This window comes from Mauremys mutica, chromosome 1, assembly GCF_020497125.1.
Source record: "Mauremys mutica isolate MM-2020 ecotype Southern chromosome 1, ASM2049712v1, whole genome shotgun sequence".
NCBI classification, from domain to species: domain Eukaryota; kingdom Metazoa; phylum Chordata; order Testudines; family Geoemydidae; genus Mauremys; species Mauremys mutica.
In genome coordinates this window covers 142668056-142681246 of record NC_059072.1, presented here as the reverse complement: position 1 = coordinate 142681246, position 13191 = coordinate 142668056, and the positions used below count along the sequence as shown (strand labels likewise).

General features: G+C 49.1%; 3 protein-coding genes across 3 annotated transcripts in view; all 3 read left to right on the top strand.

Moving 5' to 3' along the window:
* The window catches only part of LOC123347552 (antigen WC1.1-like), an 838191-nt gene that overhangs the window by 542340 nt on the left and 282660 nt on the right, over positions 1-13191 (top strand). The gene's annotated exons all lie outside the window — the stretch shown is intronic.
* The window catches only part of LOC123355832 (scavenger receptor cysteine-rich type 1 protein M130-like), a 420264-nt gene that overhangs the window by 270620 nt on the left and 136453 nt on the right, over positions 1-13191 (top strand). The window lies entirely within an intron of this gene.
* Positions 7223-7831, top strand: LOC123355870 (olfactory receptor 9K2-like). The gene has a single exon (XM_044998689.1). It carries the CDS (start codon positions 7223-7225, stop codon positions 7829-7831), a length of 609 nt encoding a protein of 202 aa, XP_044854624.1.

Sequence of the window (13191 nt, the reverse complement as noted above, 5' to 3'; positions counted from 1 at the left end):
TTTGGAGTACTGTGTCCAGTTTTGGGCCCCACACTACAAGAAGGATGTGGATAAATTGGAGAGAGTCCAGCGGAGGGCAACAAAAATGATTAGGGGGCTGGAGCACATGACTTATGAGGAGAGGCTGAGGGAACTGGGATTGTTTAGTCTGCAGAAGAGAAGAATGAGGGGGGATTTGATAGCTGCTTTCAACTACCTGAAAGGGGATTCCAAAGAGGATGGATCTAGACTGTTCTCAGTGATAGAAGATGACAGAACAAGGAGTAATGGTCTCAAGTTGCAGAGGGGGAGGTTTAGGTTGGACATTAGGAAAAACTTTTTCACTAGTAGGGTGGTGAAGCACTGGAATGGGTTACCTAGGGAGGTAGTGGAATCTCCTTCCTTAGAGGTTTTTAAGGTCAGGCTTGACAAAGCCCTGGCTGAGATGATTTAGTGGGGTTTGGTCCTGCTTTGAGCAGGGGGTTGGACTAGATGACCCCCTGAGGTCCCTTCCAACCCTGAGATTCTTTGATTCTATGGATGTCATGGCAGAACTAAATGTACCATCTTCCGTCACGGGCAATGTGGCCAACAGAGATCTATTGGAACACTCCACAACCTCGACTGTCACATCTTAATCATTCATTTACCTGTGTTCACCTTGTTCGCCAGTGACTCCCCCAAGCCGCAGTTGCATTCCACCTCTAAGGGGGTGAACAAAGAGAGGCCACCATGCTCATCAGGGTGTCTCACAAGCATTTGGGTTTTGGGCTTGGGTTCCGGCGTATCCAATGTACCAATCAATCTTCTAGAACTGGAAGGGACCTTGAAGGGTCATCGAGTCCAGCCCCCTGCCTTCACTAGCAGGACCAATTTTTGCCCCAGATCCCTAAGTGGCCTCCGCAAGGATTGAACTCACAACCCTGGGTTTAGCAGGCCAATGCTCAAACCACTGAGCTATGGCTGGGACAAAAGACTCCCCTTGGTCACTCCCTCCTCCTCCTCGGGACTGTCGCTGATGTAGATCTTTCTCTATGGATGGTCAAAGACCCTCACGGCTAGGACAAAGTCCGAAGTTCTCACAGGGATGGTGAAGGAGTCCATATTTCCTCTCAGCAGCCTTTCCATGATTTCTAAAACACGTGTCCTTGGTAAGAGATGGCCTCCTCTGTCTGGTGCTGGGACTTATGGGGTAATAGTGCTGCACTCTGATTGGCAGAGGGCCTTGGGATCAGTTCTTAGTGGGGTCATATGGCCCACTTTCAGGCACTTTCCTGCCCCGGAACTTGTCCTGATTGGTCAAAATCTCCTCTTGGGGTAGTCCTATTGGGGCAAAACCCATCCTAATTGGTAGAGGGCAGTGGGAGGAGTTTGTAGAAGGGGCACATGACACAACTTGCTTCCAGTCATGAAACCACCTTGACCCCGGAAGTAATACCCCCCACAGGCCGGGACTTCCAGTGACAAGTGGCAGGGTTAGGGTTTGATTGATGGTAGGACGCTTATACTACTGCTGGGTGTCCGAGTCAAGAATTGTTGAGTATGTCTAGGCAATACCAGAGCCAGTGTCTAAGTCTAAGCCAGAGGTCGAAGCCGGGTGGTCAGACCAAAGATCAGCCAAGTCCATGCCAAGCCAAAGTTCAGATACAAGCCGAAGGTTAAATCCGAGTAGTCAAAATCCGAGGGGTTGGGGAAGATCAGGAGGAAGAGGCAATGCTGAAGCTGGAGCTGGTGCCTGGAGGGCCTGGAGTGAGGCTAGAGAAGGGCAAGGAGAATACTGACCCAGAGTTCATAACCAAAATCTGGAGCCAAGAAGGGTCACACCAAAGTCAAAGCCAGAGACTGGAGCCAAGAGTCAAGCCAGAGTTAACAGTGAAGAAACCAGAGGGCAGGGCAGGGCAGGGTGGTACATGCGGGTGGGAATGAGGATCACTTATTGGAGCCCTAGAGACCCCTAATTGTGGGACTCCCTTCCTAGGAATAACAGAAGGACAGCTGGATGTCAAGGGGAGCTCCCATCCAGGCTATGTGCCAGGATGTCATCACCCTCCCTGTTCATTTCACTCTCACAGACCCCCTAGCCGGACAGGAGAATAAAGAGCAGAAAGCAAAGGTGCCCCTGCGGGAAAGGCTCTAGGCTGGGACCCAGTCCACTTCCCAGATCTACACCCAGGATTGTGTGACCAGGACCACAGCCCTTCCCCTACGTCTCAGTTCCCACCTGCCAGATGGGGAGGATCCTCCCCTGCTCCAGTGTGTTAGGGGGGAGTTTCATTCCTGGCTGGGAAGGGTTCAGCTACCAGGTGGGTGGATTGGGCCCCAGGTGGGGGATAGTCAGACATTCACGGTCTCAGGAGTGACATGGGCCATGGGAAAGTCTGAGCAGGGGAGGGGCTCCATGTCAGGACACCCCTCCCAGACTGCAATGGCTATTGAGCATAACCCCTGGTTCTGCAGATGCTCTCTTTTGTGGGCCAGCCCCACAGCCCGGACAGCCTGATTCTTCCAAACCAGTATCTCGCCTGGCCGCAGCTCCAGGGGTCGGGGTGGGGCATGGTGTTGAGAGTGAGATATTTGGCTTTGGTTTCTCTCAGTGCTGTGGGCTCTATGGCCACTCCCCCCGGCCCTTCCCCCACAGTGAGACAGAGCAGTACATGCGGCAGGGAGTGAGAGCTTCAGGTCATGTGAAGGAGAGGCCCTTCAAGGCTGTCCTAGAGAGCACAGCCCCTGCAGTGCTTTGGGTACCTGGTACAAGCACCTGATGTTAAATAGCTGGGCCATGACCCTCACTCTAATGTCCTCCTGCTGCAAGGGAACAAGGATCAATCAGAGACTCAGACACCCATGAGAACGAAGGGTATTAACGGCACCGGTAGCCAGCAAAATTTCCTTCCCACCCCTCCCCATGTCTGAGGGATGGATTCCCCCACCCAACCCTAGGCCTGTTCCCAGCTCTGCTCACCCCTCCCCTATTCTCAGCAGCTCCATCAAAGCGAGGGAGCAGGGACCAGAGCCTGCTCCTGGGACAGAGAAGTAGGATCAGGACCTACCCGGAAGTGGGTGGTATTGTTCCCAGTGCCCATGGTAAAGATTCTGTGGAGAACAGGCCGCAGGAGATGTGATTCCAGCTCCAGGGCAAGCGGCGGCTTCAATTTGCTGGCAGGAGAGAGGAGCCTGTTGTACACTTTGCAGCTCCAGCGTGGTGCTGACACTGCCATGGACATGACCCCCTCCCCGCAGTGATCCCCTCCCTGCAGACACTGTAACGTTACTGGAGTGAAATCAACCCCCCAGCCAGGAAAGGGGGGGATGTTCCCGCCTCCTCTACTGAGGGATGGGAACAGCCACAGCTGGGGGTAACCTAGCTGGAGGAGGATCTGTGACTCCCGGCTCTGGGCCCAATCAGCGCCAGGGTTAGGGCAGCTGGATGGGAGGGATCTGGTACCTGAGATTGTAAACCGCGGCAATGGAGCTGGACATGACGGAGCTTGGCTCAGACACCACGGGAAGATTTTCAATCAGCTCCTGGGAGACCCCAAGGAAACAAAACTGTGTGTGAGACTCAGGCCCCGCAGACCCACAGGCACTTCCCAGGGAGGAGGCCAAAGTGCTCTGCAGAAACACCCAGTGTCACCCCCACCTCTAACCAGGTGGGCTCCCCATTTCTCCCATCCATCAAACTTCCTTCCCCCTCTCCCACCCAATTCCTCCCTCCCCTCCCCTTTAGTCTTACAATTCCCCCACTGCCAATTCCCGATCAGTGTCACAATTATCCCCTTCCCTGGCCCCCAGACTTCAGCCCCAGGAACCCCTGTCCTCAGCTTCCCACTCCGGCCCCACTAACTCTTCCTCCCATATCTGGATCCCTCGCCCCAGATGCCGGGCATGGGGTCTCACTCACCGCAATGCTCTCCACAAGGGCTGCTCTTGAAAAGTGGGGTTCCAGGGTGTCCCACCCCTGCTGCTGTGCTGAGAAGCACAGACTTGGGACAGCTTGGAGGAAGTGGAGCTGTTTGGCCCTGTCCTCCACCAGCTAGGAGTGGGGTGGGGAGAGAGAGAGAGCCTGTTACATTGGGACCTCCCAGCCCAACCCAAACCAGCTCTAGGGCACAAGACCTCCATGGGGTTGGACAGGGAGAGCCGCCCCCTTCCCGAAACCAGTGTCGCCCTGCACAGACAGGGGTTGTAACTTGGACAGTGTCTGCGGAGAGAGGAGACCTGGCCTGTGTGGGACAAATGTCCCAACTTTGGGATGCCAGATAATGGAGGAGATGTGTCCCCCAATTGCGGGCGAGGGATTCTCTGGTACAAGACCCCCCTGCCTGGGTGGGGATGGAACAAGGAGCAGGACAGACTTGGTGGCAGCACAGCTGGGGGATTTTTGTACCTCATCTCTGCCCTGGAGGTGCTGCGACCCTGATGGTGTCTTGTTCAGGGGACACATCCTCCTCCTCTTCCTCCTCCTCAACCTGCTCCTCCTCTTCCTACTCCTCAACCCACTCCTCCTCTTCCTCCTCCTTAACCCACTCCAGCTGGGCACTGGGTGTCTCTGCACCAGGGAGGGAAGGAGAAAGTATAATCATGGGTGGCAAGTTTGTAGAAATTTTGGTGGTGCCCAGAACCCGCTCCCCCATCTCTGCCCCCCCAAACTCTGCCCCCACCTACCTAAGTCTCTGGGCGGGGTTTCGGGGGGAGGTATGGGGTGCAGGTCCTGGGCTGGGGATTAGGGTGCAGGAGGGGTTCAGGCTCTGGGCTGGGGGTGGGGGTGTAGGAAGGGGTGAAGGGTGCAGGCTCTGAGAGGGAATTTGGGTGCTGGGTGCAGGCTCCGGGATGGGGCAGGGGATGGGTATGCCGGAGTGGGTGAGGGGTGCAGGCTTTGGGATGGAGTTTGGGTGCAGGCTCTGGGCTGGGGGTGGGGGTGTAGAAAGGGAGAGGGGGTGCATGCTCTGGGAGGGGGTGCATGCTCTGGGAGGGAGTTTGGGGATAGGAGGGAGTGCAGGGTGAGGGCTGTGGGGCTGAGGATGAGGGGTTCATGATGGGGGGGCTCAGGGCTGGGGCAGAGGATCAGGGTGCAGGGGGAAGAGGGTTGGGGCTGAGGATGAGGGGTTCATGATGCGGGGGCGCTCAGGGCTGGGGCAGATGATTAGGGTGCGAGGGGATGAGGGTTGGGGCTGAGGATGAGGGGTTCATGATGCGGGGGGTTCAGGGCTGGGGCAGAGGATTAGGGTGCGGGGGATTAGGCAGCAGGTTTAAAACAAATAAAAGGAAGTTCTTCTTCACAAGGCGCACAGTCAACTTGTGGAACTCCTTACCTGAGGAGGTTGTGAAGGCTAGCACTATAACAGCATTTAAAAGAGAACTGGATAAATTCATGGTGGTTAAGTCCATTAATGGCTAGCCTCTGTATGTCAGAGGATGGAGATGGATGGCAGCAGAGAGATCACTTGGTCATTGACTGTTAGGTCCACTCCCTCTGGGGCACCTGGCATTGGCCACTGTCAGTAGACAGGATACTGGGCCAGATGGACTTTTGTTCTGACCCAGTATGGCCGTTCTTATGTTCTTAGAAGTCCTTGAACCAGTGCCCAGTACGCAAATATGAAACCTCTCTATTTCTACCTGAGATTCTGCTATGTACCACTCCAAGGGTCACATTTGCCATTTTGGCCACAGCATCCCACTGGGAGCTCATGGTCAGCTGATTATCCCCCATGACCCCAAGCCTTTTTCAGGGTCGCTGCTTCCCAGGATAGAATCCCCCATCTTGTACATAGAGCCTCTATTTTTCTTACCTTCTACACAGGTGATGACTTCTTTTGACAAAATCCACACAGAAATGAAAAAAACCTCACAAAGAATCTCCTCCCCACCAATCCTTTCTTGGTCCTCACAGAGAGACCGCGAGATGGAGGCTCGCTGCAGCAAGGCTACAGGGGTCTCTGAGGTTCCCCCTGTCCCGCATCCCTGTCCTGCCTGGCTGTTGTCAGGGGAGCTCTGTGAGGTCACAGCCGCCTCATCGTATTTGCCCCGTAGGCTGAGTTCCTGCCAAAGGCCTTTGTGAAGTCACTGCCACACTCACCTTTCCCTTGCAGGCCTGATGTCTGCCCCTGGCCAGCCCGGTTGGACGTTTGAGCTGCACCCCCAGATCTCCCCACTTGCTCATTATTGATTCTGGGGAGCAAGCAGGCTACCCAGTAAAACAGCAGAGTCTGTTCCTCACCCCACACTGAGTTTTTCATAGAGGCGTCGGTTGTGAAAAAATTTGATCTCCTAATCTGGCCTCTGTTTCATGGGCCATGAAATTTCACACACTTAGCACCATATTAAGCCCAATTGCTTGTAATTCACTAAAAGGCACCTTCGAGAATGACAAGCAGTTGTGACTTGAGGACACCAGGAAACAGAGGATAAACAATGGTTACAATACCATGAAATGTTAGATGGAAACATCTGAAATGGTGACACTGGTCAATTTCAAGGCCAGAGGGTTTTTAAATTAGTCAGAGTGAGCCCTGAATTTGGTAGGGACCTGGCTATTATGGAGGCCCTATCAGGTTTGCACTCCCAGTTCTCCTGAAAGGCCATTGAGAATTCAGGCTGCCTGAGAAACTTCCCAGAATAAGCTACCAGGATTGGGGAGTGGCGGGGATGAAGGAAACCAAACGAAGCCTGAGCTAGGATGGAGAGCACTGATCCAAGTGGTGTTTGATCCTCTCCATCCCCACCTGCCTGCCTGCGGTGAAATGGACAGAGGGGCACTGATTTCTATTTGTGAACTTGCTAAAGACCATGGGCTTCCACATAAGCCATACAGCCCATACTCTGAACTCTTGGATACTCAGCAAAGTTGGCTTTTCAGAAACCTTTTCGCCCAGTGCTCTACATCCACTTTGTATTGTGCCCAGCAGAGGCTTTGGAATCTATGACTAAATTATGTTTCCGTTTAGGGATATCTTAGGAGATAAAATGAGTCTGCACAGGACATCAGATTTATTTGTGTGGTACCCATTGCTTCTATCCCCAACCCTCCTCTGCCTCTTCTTTGGCACCGAGCACAGTGACAGGAGAAATGGCTCCAGGGAACTGCATCACAGTGACTGGCTTCACTTTCCAGGGAATAACCGACAGTTGAAAGCTACAAAACATCCTCTTTGTGTTCTTCTTTGCCATTCATTTCTGCCCCCTGATAGGGAATGTCGGGGTGATTGCGCTGATTAGGGTTGACTCCCAACTCCACAGCTCCATGTACTTTTTCCTCAGCAACTTGTCACTCTTAAATGTTGTCTGCTCCTCTGTGATTGCCCCCAAGGCGATGGTCAGTTCCCTAGCGAAGAGTGAAGACATTTCTTTCCCTGGGTGTGTGGTTCAGTTTTTCCTCTTCTCCTTCTGTGCCAACAATGAGCTTTGCCTCCTGGCTGTGATGGCCTATGATCACTTTGTGGCCATCTGCAACCCATTGCTTTATTATGTCATCCTGTCCAAGAGAGTCTGCTTCCAGCTGGTGGCTGGCTCTTCCCTATGCGCCTGTGTCAATGCCACTGTGCATACGTGTACTGAATTCAGTCTGTCCTTTGGCCACTCCAGTGTCCTCAATCATTTCTTCTGCGATATTCACCCACTCCAAGAAATCTCCTGCTCTGACTTTCGCATCAATAAGCTAGTGTATTTTATCTTTGCAGCCATAGAAACAATAGGCACCATTTTCACCATCCTCATCTCCTACATTCACATCATCTTTGCCATCCTGAGGATCCACTCCACGGCAGGAAGGCACAAAGCCTTCTCCACCTGCGCCTCCCACCTGACTGTCATTTCCTTCTTATATGGGACCCTGATCTTTACATATTCATGACCCTCGTCTGGCAGCTCAGTGGACTGGGAGAAAATGGTAGCCATGTTCGATACCCTTGTGATCCCCATGATGAACCCCCTGATCTACAGCCTTGGGAACAAGGAGATGAAGGATGCCCTGAGGAGGACAATACACCAGAAAATTATTCCTCGCTGTATGTAAATATGGGGACTGGTTTTTCTGATCAGTACTGGAGTGCAGATATGAGCTAGTTCTCACTCATTAAGTCAATGTGCAGAAGTTTCTATCATGTGATTTACAGAAGAAAACAATATGGAAATGGAACTTGAGCCAGATAATGAAGGAAGGTGCCATTTCCCTTGAAAAACAATGTCCAGTAACTGTGTTAAAGCTTCTCCTTTATGCACTGATATGTGATTTCTGCAATATAGGCATCTCCTCCTGCTTGTTCCACTGCCTTTTGAACTATATTGGTTAACTTAGCAGATGATATAAAGAGGAGATCCTAAGACTGTAATTATTTCCATTTGCCACTGCTATTATCTCAGTTCCCACAGCCCCCACCTAAAATCACTGTACAATTAAATAAAGAGAGGTGCACACAGAGAGGCGTTTTTATAGATAGATAGTCAAACAGGTGCTTCTGTTCGAGGACAGACAGGTAGACACTAGACAGATGGATGTTTTTCTATGGGGATAGATAGACAGAGACATAGTTATGTCTGGGGTTAGATAGACAGAAACATGTAATTAGATACACACATGAGACAGGAAGGATGGTCCAGAGGTTATCGCACTCGCCTAAGACTTGAGGGGTCTGAGTTTAAATTACGCCTCCGCTGCAGACTTCCTTTGTGACCTTGAGCAAATCACTTAGGGCCAGAGTTTTTAAAGGGATTTCAGTTCCTAATTCCCATTGAAATCAATGGGATTTATGTAGCCTAAATACCTTTACAAAACCTAGATTTCATCTCCCTTTGCCTGTTTGTTACTTGTAATATGAAGGTAAGAGGAGTGTTGTAATCAAGACACAAGAAGTGATTCTTCTGCTCTAGTCCGCGCTGATTAGGCCTCAGCTGGAGTATTGTGTCCATTTCTGGGTACCACTTTTCAGGAAAGATGTGGACAAATTGCAGAGTCCAGATAAGAGCGACAAAAATGCGAGTGCCATGTCTCCGTGTGGCTCCCAGAAGCAGCAGCACATCCCCAATCTGGCTTCTATGCATAGGGAAAGCCAGGAGCTCCACACGCTCCCCGTGCCCCAAGCACCGCCCCTGCAGCTCCCATTGGCTGGGAACCACAGCCAATGGGAGCTTCAAGGGCGGCACCTGCAGGCCCCTGGTCTAAGGCCACAGAATGTTCCCAGTTAGATGGCCCATGATGCCAGCCTCCATCACTCTCTTGTTACATCTTCAAACAGGCTCCTTCATGCTTTCTCCCATTCTGACCCCAAACTCGTGAGGAGCTCCCTGTAAACATCAGCAAAACGATCTCCTCATCTCAGGGACTGTTTGACTGTTTAATTATTCCCTGTCCAGCAGGCTTGCCATCTCCTTATGAACTTGCTGCTGCAATGTACCCGTTCTGTGGTATGCTTTGCTGGATGCATGTTGTGATCCCACAGTGTTAATTTTAGGCAACTTTTTTGAGCCTGGCTGGCCTGCTTGATAATACCTGCCAGTGAAGTTGCAGCACAGCCATGACCTCTCTTTTTTCAGTTAGGGTGACCTCTTCACACACCTCAATGCTCTCGAGTGGGACATCCCTATGGCATTCAGGCCTCAGATCAGTAACAGAGGCTGTCTTAAAATCCTCTGCACAGAATATCATCTTGACAATGGCTTCACTATTGTGATGCACTTTTAACCTGATTATATGCACAGTCCAAGGTGCAACCTGTGGAGATTAATAGAAGGAGGAGGCACACGTCAGAGCCTTAGAGGGGCTCACGTTAGGGCCCTAGTGGGACTCTGGGTGATCGCTACTTCCCACCACCCAACAAAGATGTAACGAGGTTGAGTAGTGTCCGCAAAAGAGAAACTAAACAACTAATTATTTCTCAAGAAAGGTTTTTAATTACTTATGACTGTAAAGGCAACACAGACAGAATGTGCCTAACGACTTTACGTGTACTGTAACCATCCCCAACCAATGCAAATTTATATGGAATACTGATACATTAATTAACTATACTAATTTTAAGCTACCTATTAACTTATTAACAACTTATAAACTTTTACTGACTTTTATGATAAACTTGATGGTAACTTATACTGAAGACAGGCACAGTGACCTGTAAAGCCACTATGATTTATAAGCTACTAACTTCACTAGCGCTGTACCTACTTCCAGCAAGGCACAACACATACATAGTTACTATATATTGATTAACTATTGACTACTACTATTTTTAAACAACTTAAATAATTTACTAATAAACTCAACCTATAGTATTAATACAGACGTAAGATTAACCAACTCGAGCATAACCAGACCTTTTCAGTTCAAATCTCACCCTGCATTCGTCCAAAGATACATTACCTTCAGTTGACCATTTCCTGCACTGGCCAGGCACAGATAGTCAGTGAAGTGCAAGTCCCTTTGGTTCAGTGGGTGTATGTGAGCTTAACAAAGAGCTATTTCTTTTACACACACACACACACACACACACACACACACACACACACACACACACACACACACACACACACACACACACACACACGTGCCTTTGCATCTTATTTATATGGTATTTGCTGGCTGTGTTTCAAAACAAGTCAACCAGTCAAGGTGGCCAAATATTCTAGGGTGGCATTTGTGGTTGTTTTGAACTTATGAACTGTGCACCTGTGCTCAGCTGATCTCTTCTTTATGTGGCTAATAGTGGGCAATTTGCTAGACTCAATAAAGCTCGAGTCAGCTTAAAGAAGTATTTGGTTGCAGAGCATAGTAACCACAAATCTGTATCTACCTTGACAGAGTTTCCTTTTTAGTCTATAAAGCTTCCTAGATAGATTATGCTTATGCTTGCAGGATTTTACTGTACTCGCCTCTTACAGCTTCTGGAAGTTTGAGGCCTAACAGTACTTAGCCTGACATTACTTGACAAGGCTTATGAACATTAATCACACATCCCTGCTGTGGGGCCTATGTACATTGCAGGTAACAGTGTGACCCCTCCCTACCATCTCAGAAGGCCCCTCCCATCAGTTTTGCAATTTGTACTTAAACAAGGAATAAAACCAGCAGCAGATCACCTGCATCAAATGGTCACCCGTTTATCCCATCAAATTGGGACCAGGGCCAGATTGGTTAACCAAAATGTCAGATAATCGGATGAATGGGAAAGTGTAAGACTGCATCGCCATCTAGTGACCATAGGAGAGACTGTCCACTTCTGTACCTGTGTGGGCTGATTGTTGGGTTAATATGGAGAACCAGGTAATCATAGAATCATAGAATCATAGAACTTAAGATCAGAAGGGACCATTATGATCATCTAGTCTGACCTCCCGCAAGATGCAGGCCACAAAAGCTGACCCACCCACTCCTGAAATAATTCTCTCCCTTGACTCAGCTGTTGAAGTCCCCAAATCCTGATTTAAAGACTTCAAGTAGCAGATAATCCTCCAGCAAGCGACCCCTGCCCCATGCTACGGAGGACGGCAAAAAACCTCCAGGGCCACTGCCAATCTACCCTGGAGAAAAATTCCTTCCCAACCCCAAATATGGCGATCAGCTGAACCCCGAGCATGCGGGCAAGACTCTCCAGCCAGACACTCAGGAAAAAGACTTTCAATATCCCAACATTGACCCTCGGTATTAAATACCAGTGGTCGCATGTTATTGATCTATTGACTAAATCACGTTCTCCTATCAAACCATTCCCTCCATAAACTTATCAAGTTTAATCTTAAAGCCAGAGAGGTCCTTCGCCCCCACTGTTTCCCTCGGTAGGCTGTTCCAGAATTTCACTCCCCTGATGGTTAGAAACCTTCGTCTAATTTCAAGCCTAAACTTCCCGACTGCCAATTTATATCCATTTGTTCTCGTGTCCACATTAGTACTGAGCTGAAATAATTCCTCTCCCTCCCTGGTATTTATCCCTCTGATATATTTAAAGAGAGCAATCATATCTCCTCTCAACCTTCTTTTGGTTAAGGAAAACAAACTGAGCTCCTCAAGTCTCCTTTCATACAACAGGCTTTCCATTCCTCGGATCATTCTAGTGGCCCTTCTTTGTACCCGTTCCAGTTTGAATTCAAATAGAGGGTCAGATAAACAGGGTTCTACTGTATTGTGATCATATCATTCTTTCCGAGCTGCTTGGCTTCTCGTGAGGCTTTGCTTCACTATTCCAATCATGGATTTAGGGAAACCTAATTTAGGCTCCTCTCTGTGAAAGGGAAAGGAAAAGTGAAGTGCTTCACTAAGATCAACCTTATAAGAAAAAAATGGTTCAGTTTTTTTGTTTCAAAAGGACATTTGGCTTTAGAATTTTATTTTATTCTTTATGAGATTGTGCCTTTTATGCTTTGTGGCACACAAGGAGAGAAGTTAGAAAAAACATAAAATACTCTTGCTGGACGTTTCCAATGTCTCGCAAATTTGTTTCTTAGGAGCCAGAACAATAACACGTTAGAACCCAAAAATCAGAGGGAAAGAACATAGGCTACTGCCTATAACAGACAGGCAAAACTCACTGGGTACCTGCTGACTGGCTGCTGCTAAGCCCCGATTGTGTGCTGCCCTACTGAGCCTCCTAGCATGCAAGCACATCCAGGAACCCTGCACAAAATTTAAAGTCACAGTATTCAATTTTAATACAACTACAAATACACCAGAGTATCAAAATTTTCAGTTTTACTAGGTCTCTCCTTTTTTGGAACCCTTGTTTCTAAACATGCCATGAGGGACTTGAATCAAATTTCAGCGACTAATTATCACGGGTGTGGAATCATCAATAATGTGTATTCTTTGTAGTTATGTTGTTGGCTTCTTTAGGACATTTGGGGAAACAGGAGCACTGGGAAAGTCTGTTCTCCTCCTCCCCTCATACACACTGCACATTTGCTGCCATCTGGTGCTGGCTGAGCAATAGCATTGTGACATAAGAGATAATTCACCACTAAGCATTCTCTCCCTCCAGTTCATTTTCATACTTGGGGAGAATGACTAGCAACCTGATTGCCATGGCAACAACTACCTTTGATAACTGATTGCTCCCTTATTACCAGAACATCATCACAGAAAGGAAGCTTATAATGAAACAGGGCCAGATGTGGATAACCAGAAAAGCCTCCTGCTGTGCTCATTTGGGTTTGTACTGTGGTGCGGTGCAGTGTTTCTTTTCAAAGGGCAATGGTTAGCTACTTTCCTTAGTAAGGACTAGGTGAAAA

Bases quoted from the DNA above. Each gene is read 5' to 3' on its own strand.
- LOC123355870 (XM_044998689.1), top strand. From the start codon at position 7,223: ATGTACTTTTTCCTCAGCAACTTGTCACTCTTAAATGTTGTCTGCTCC.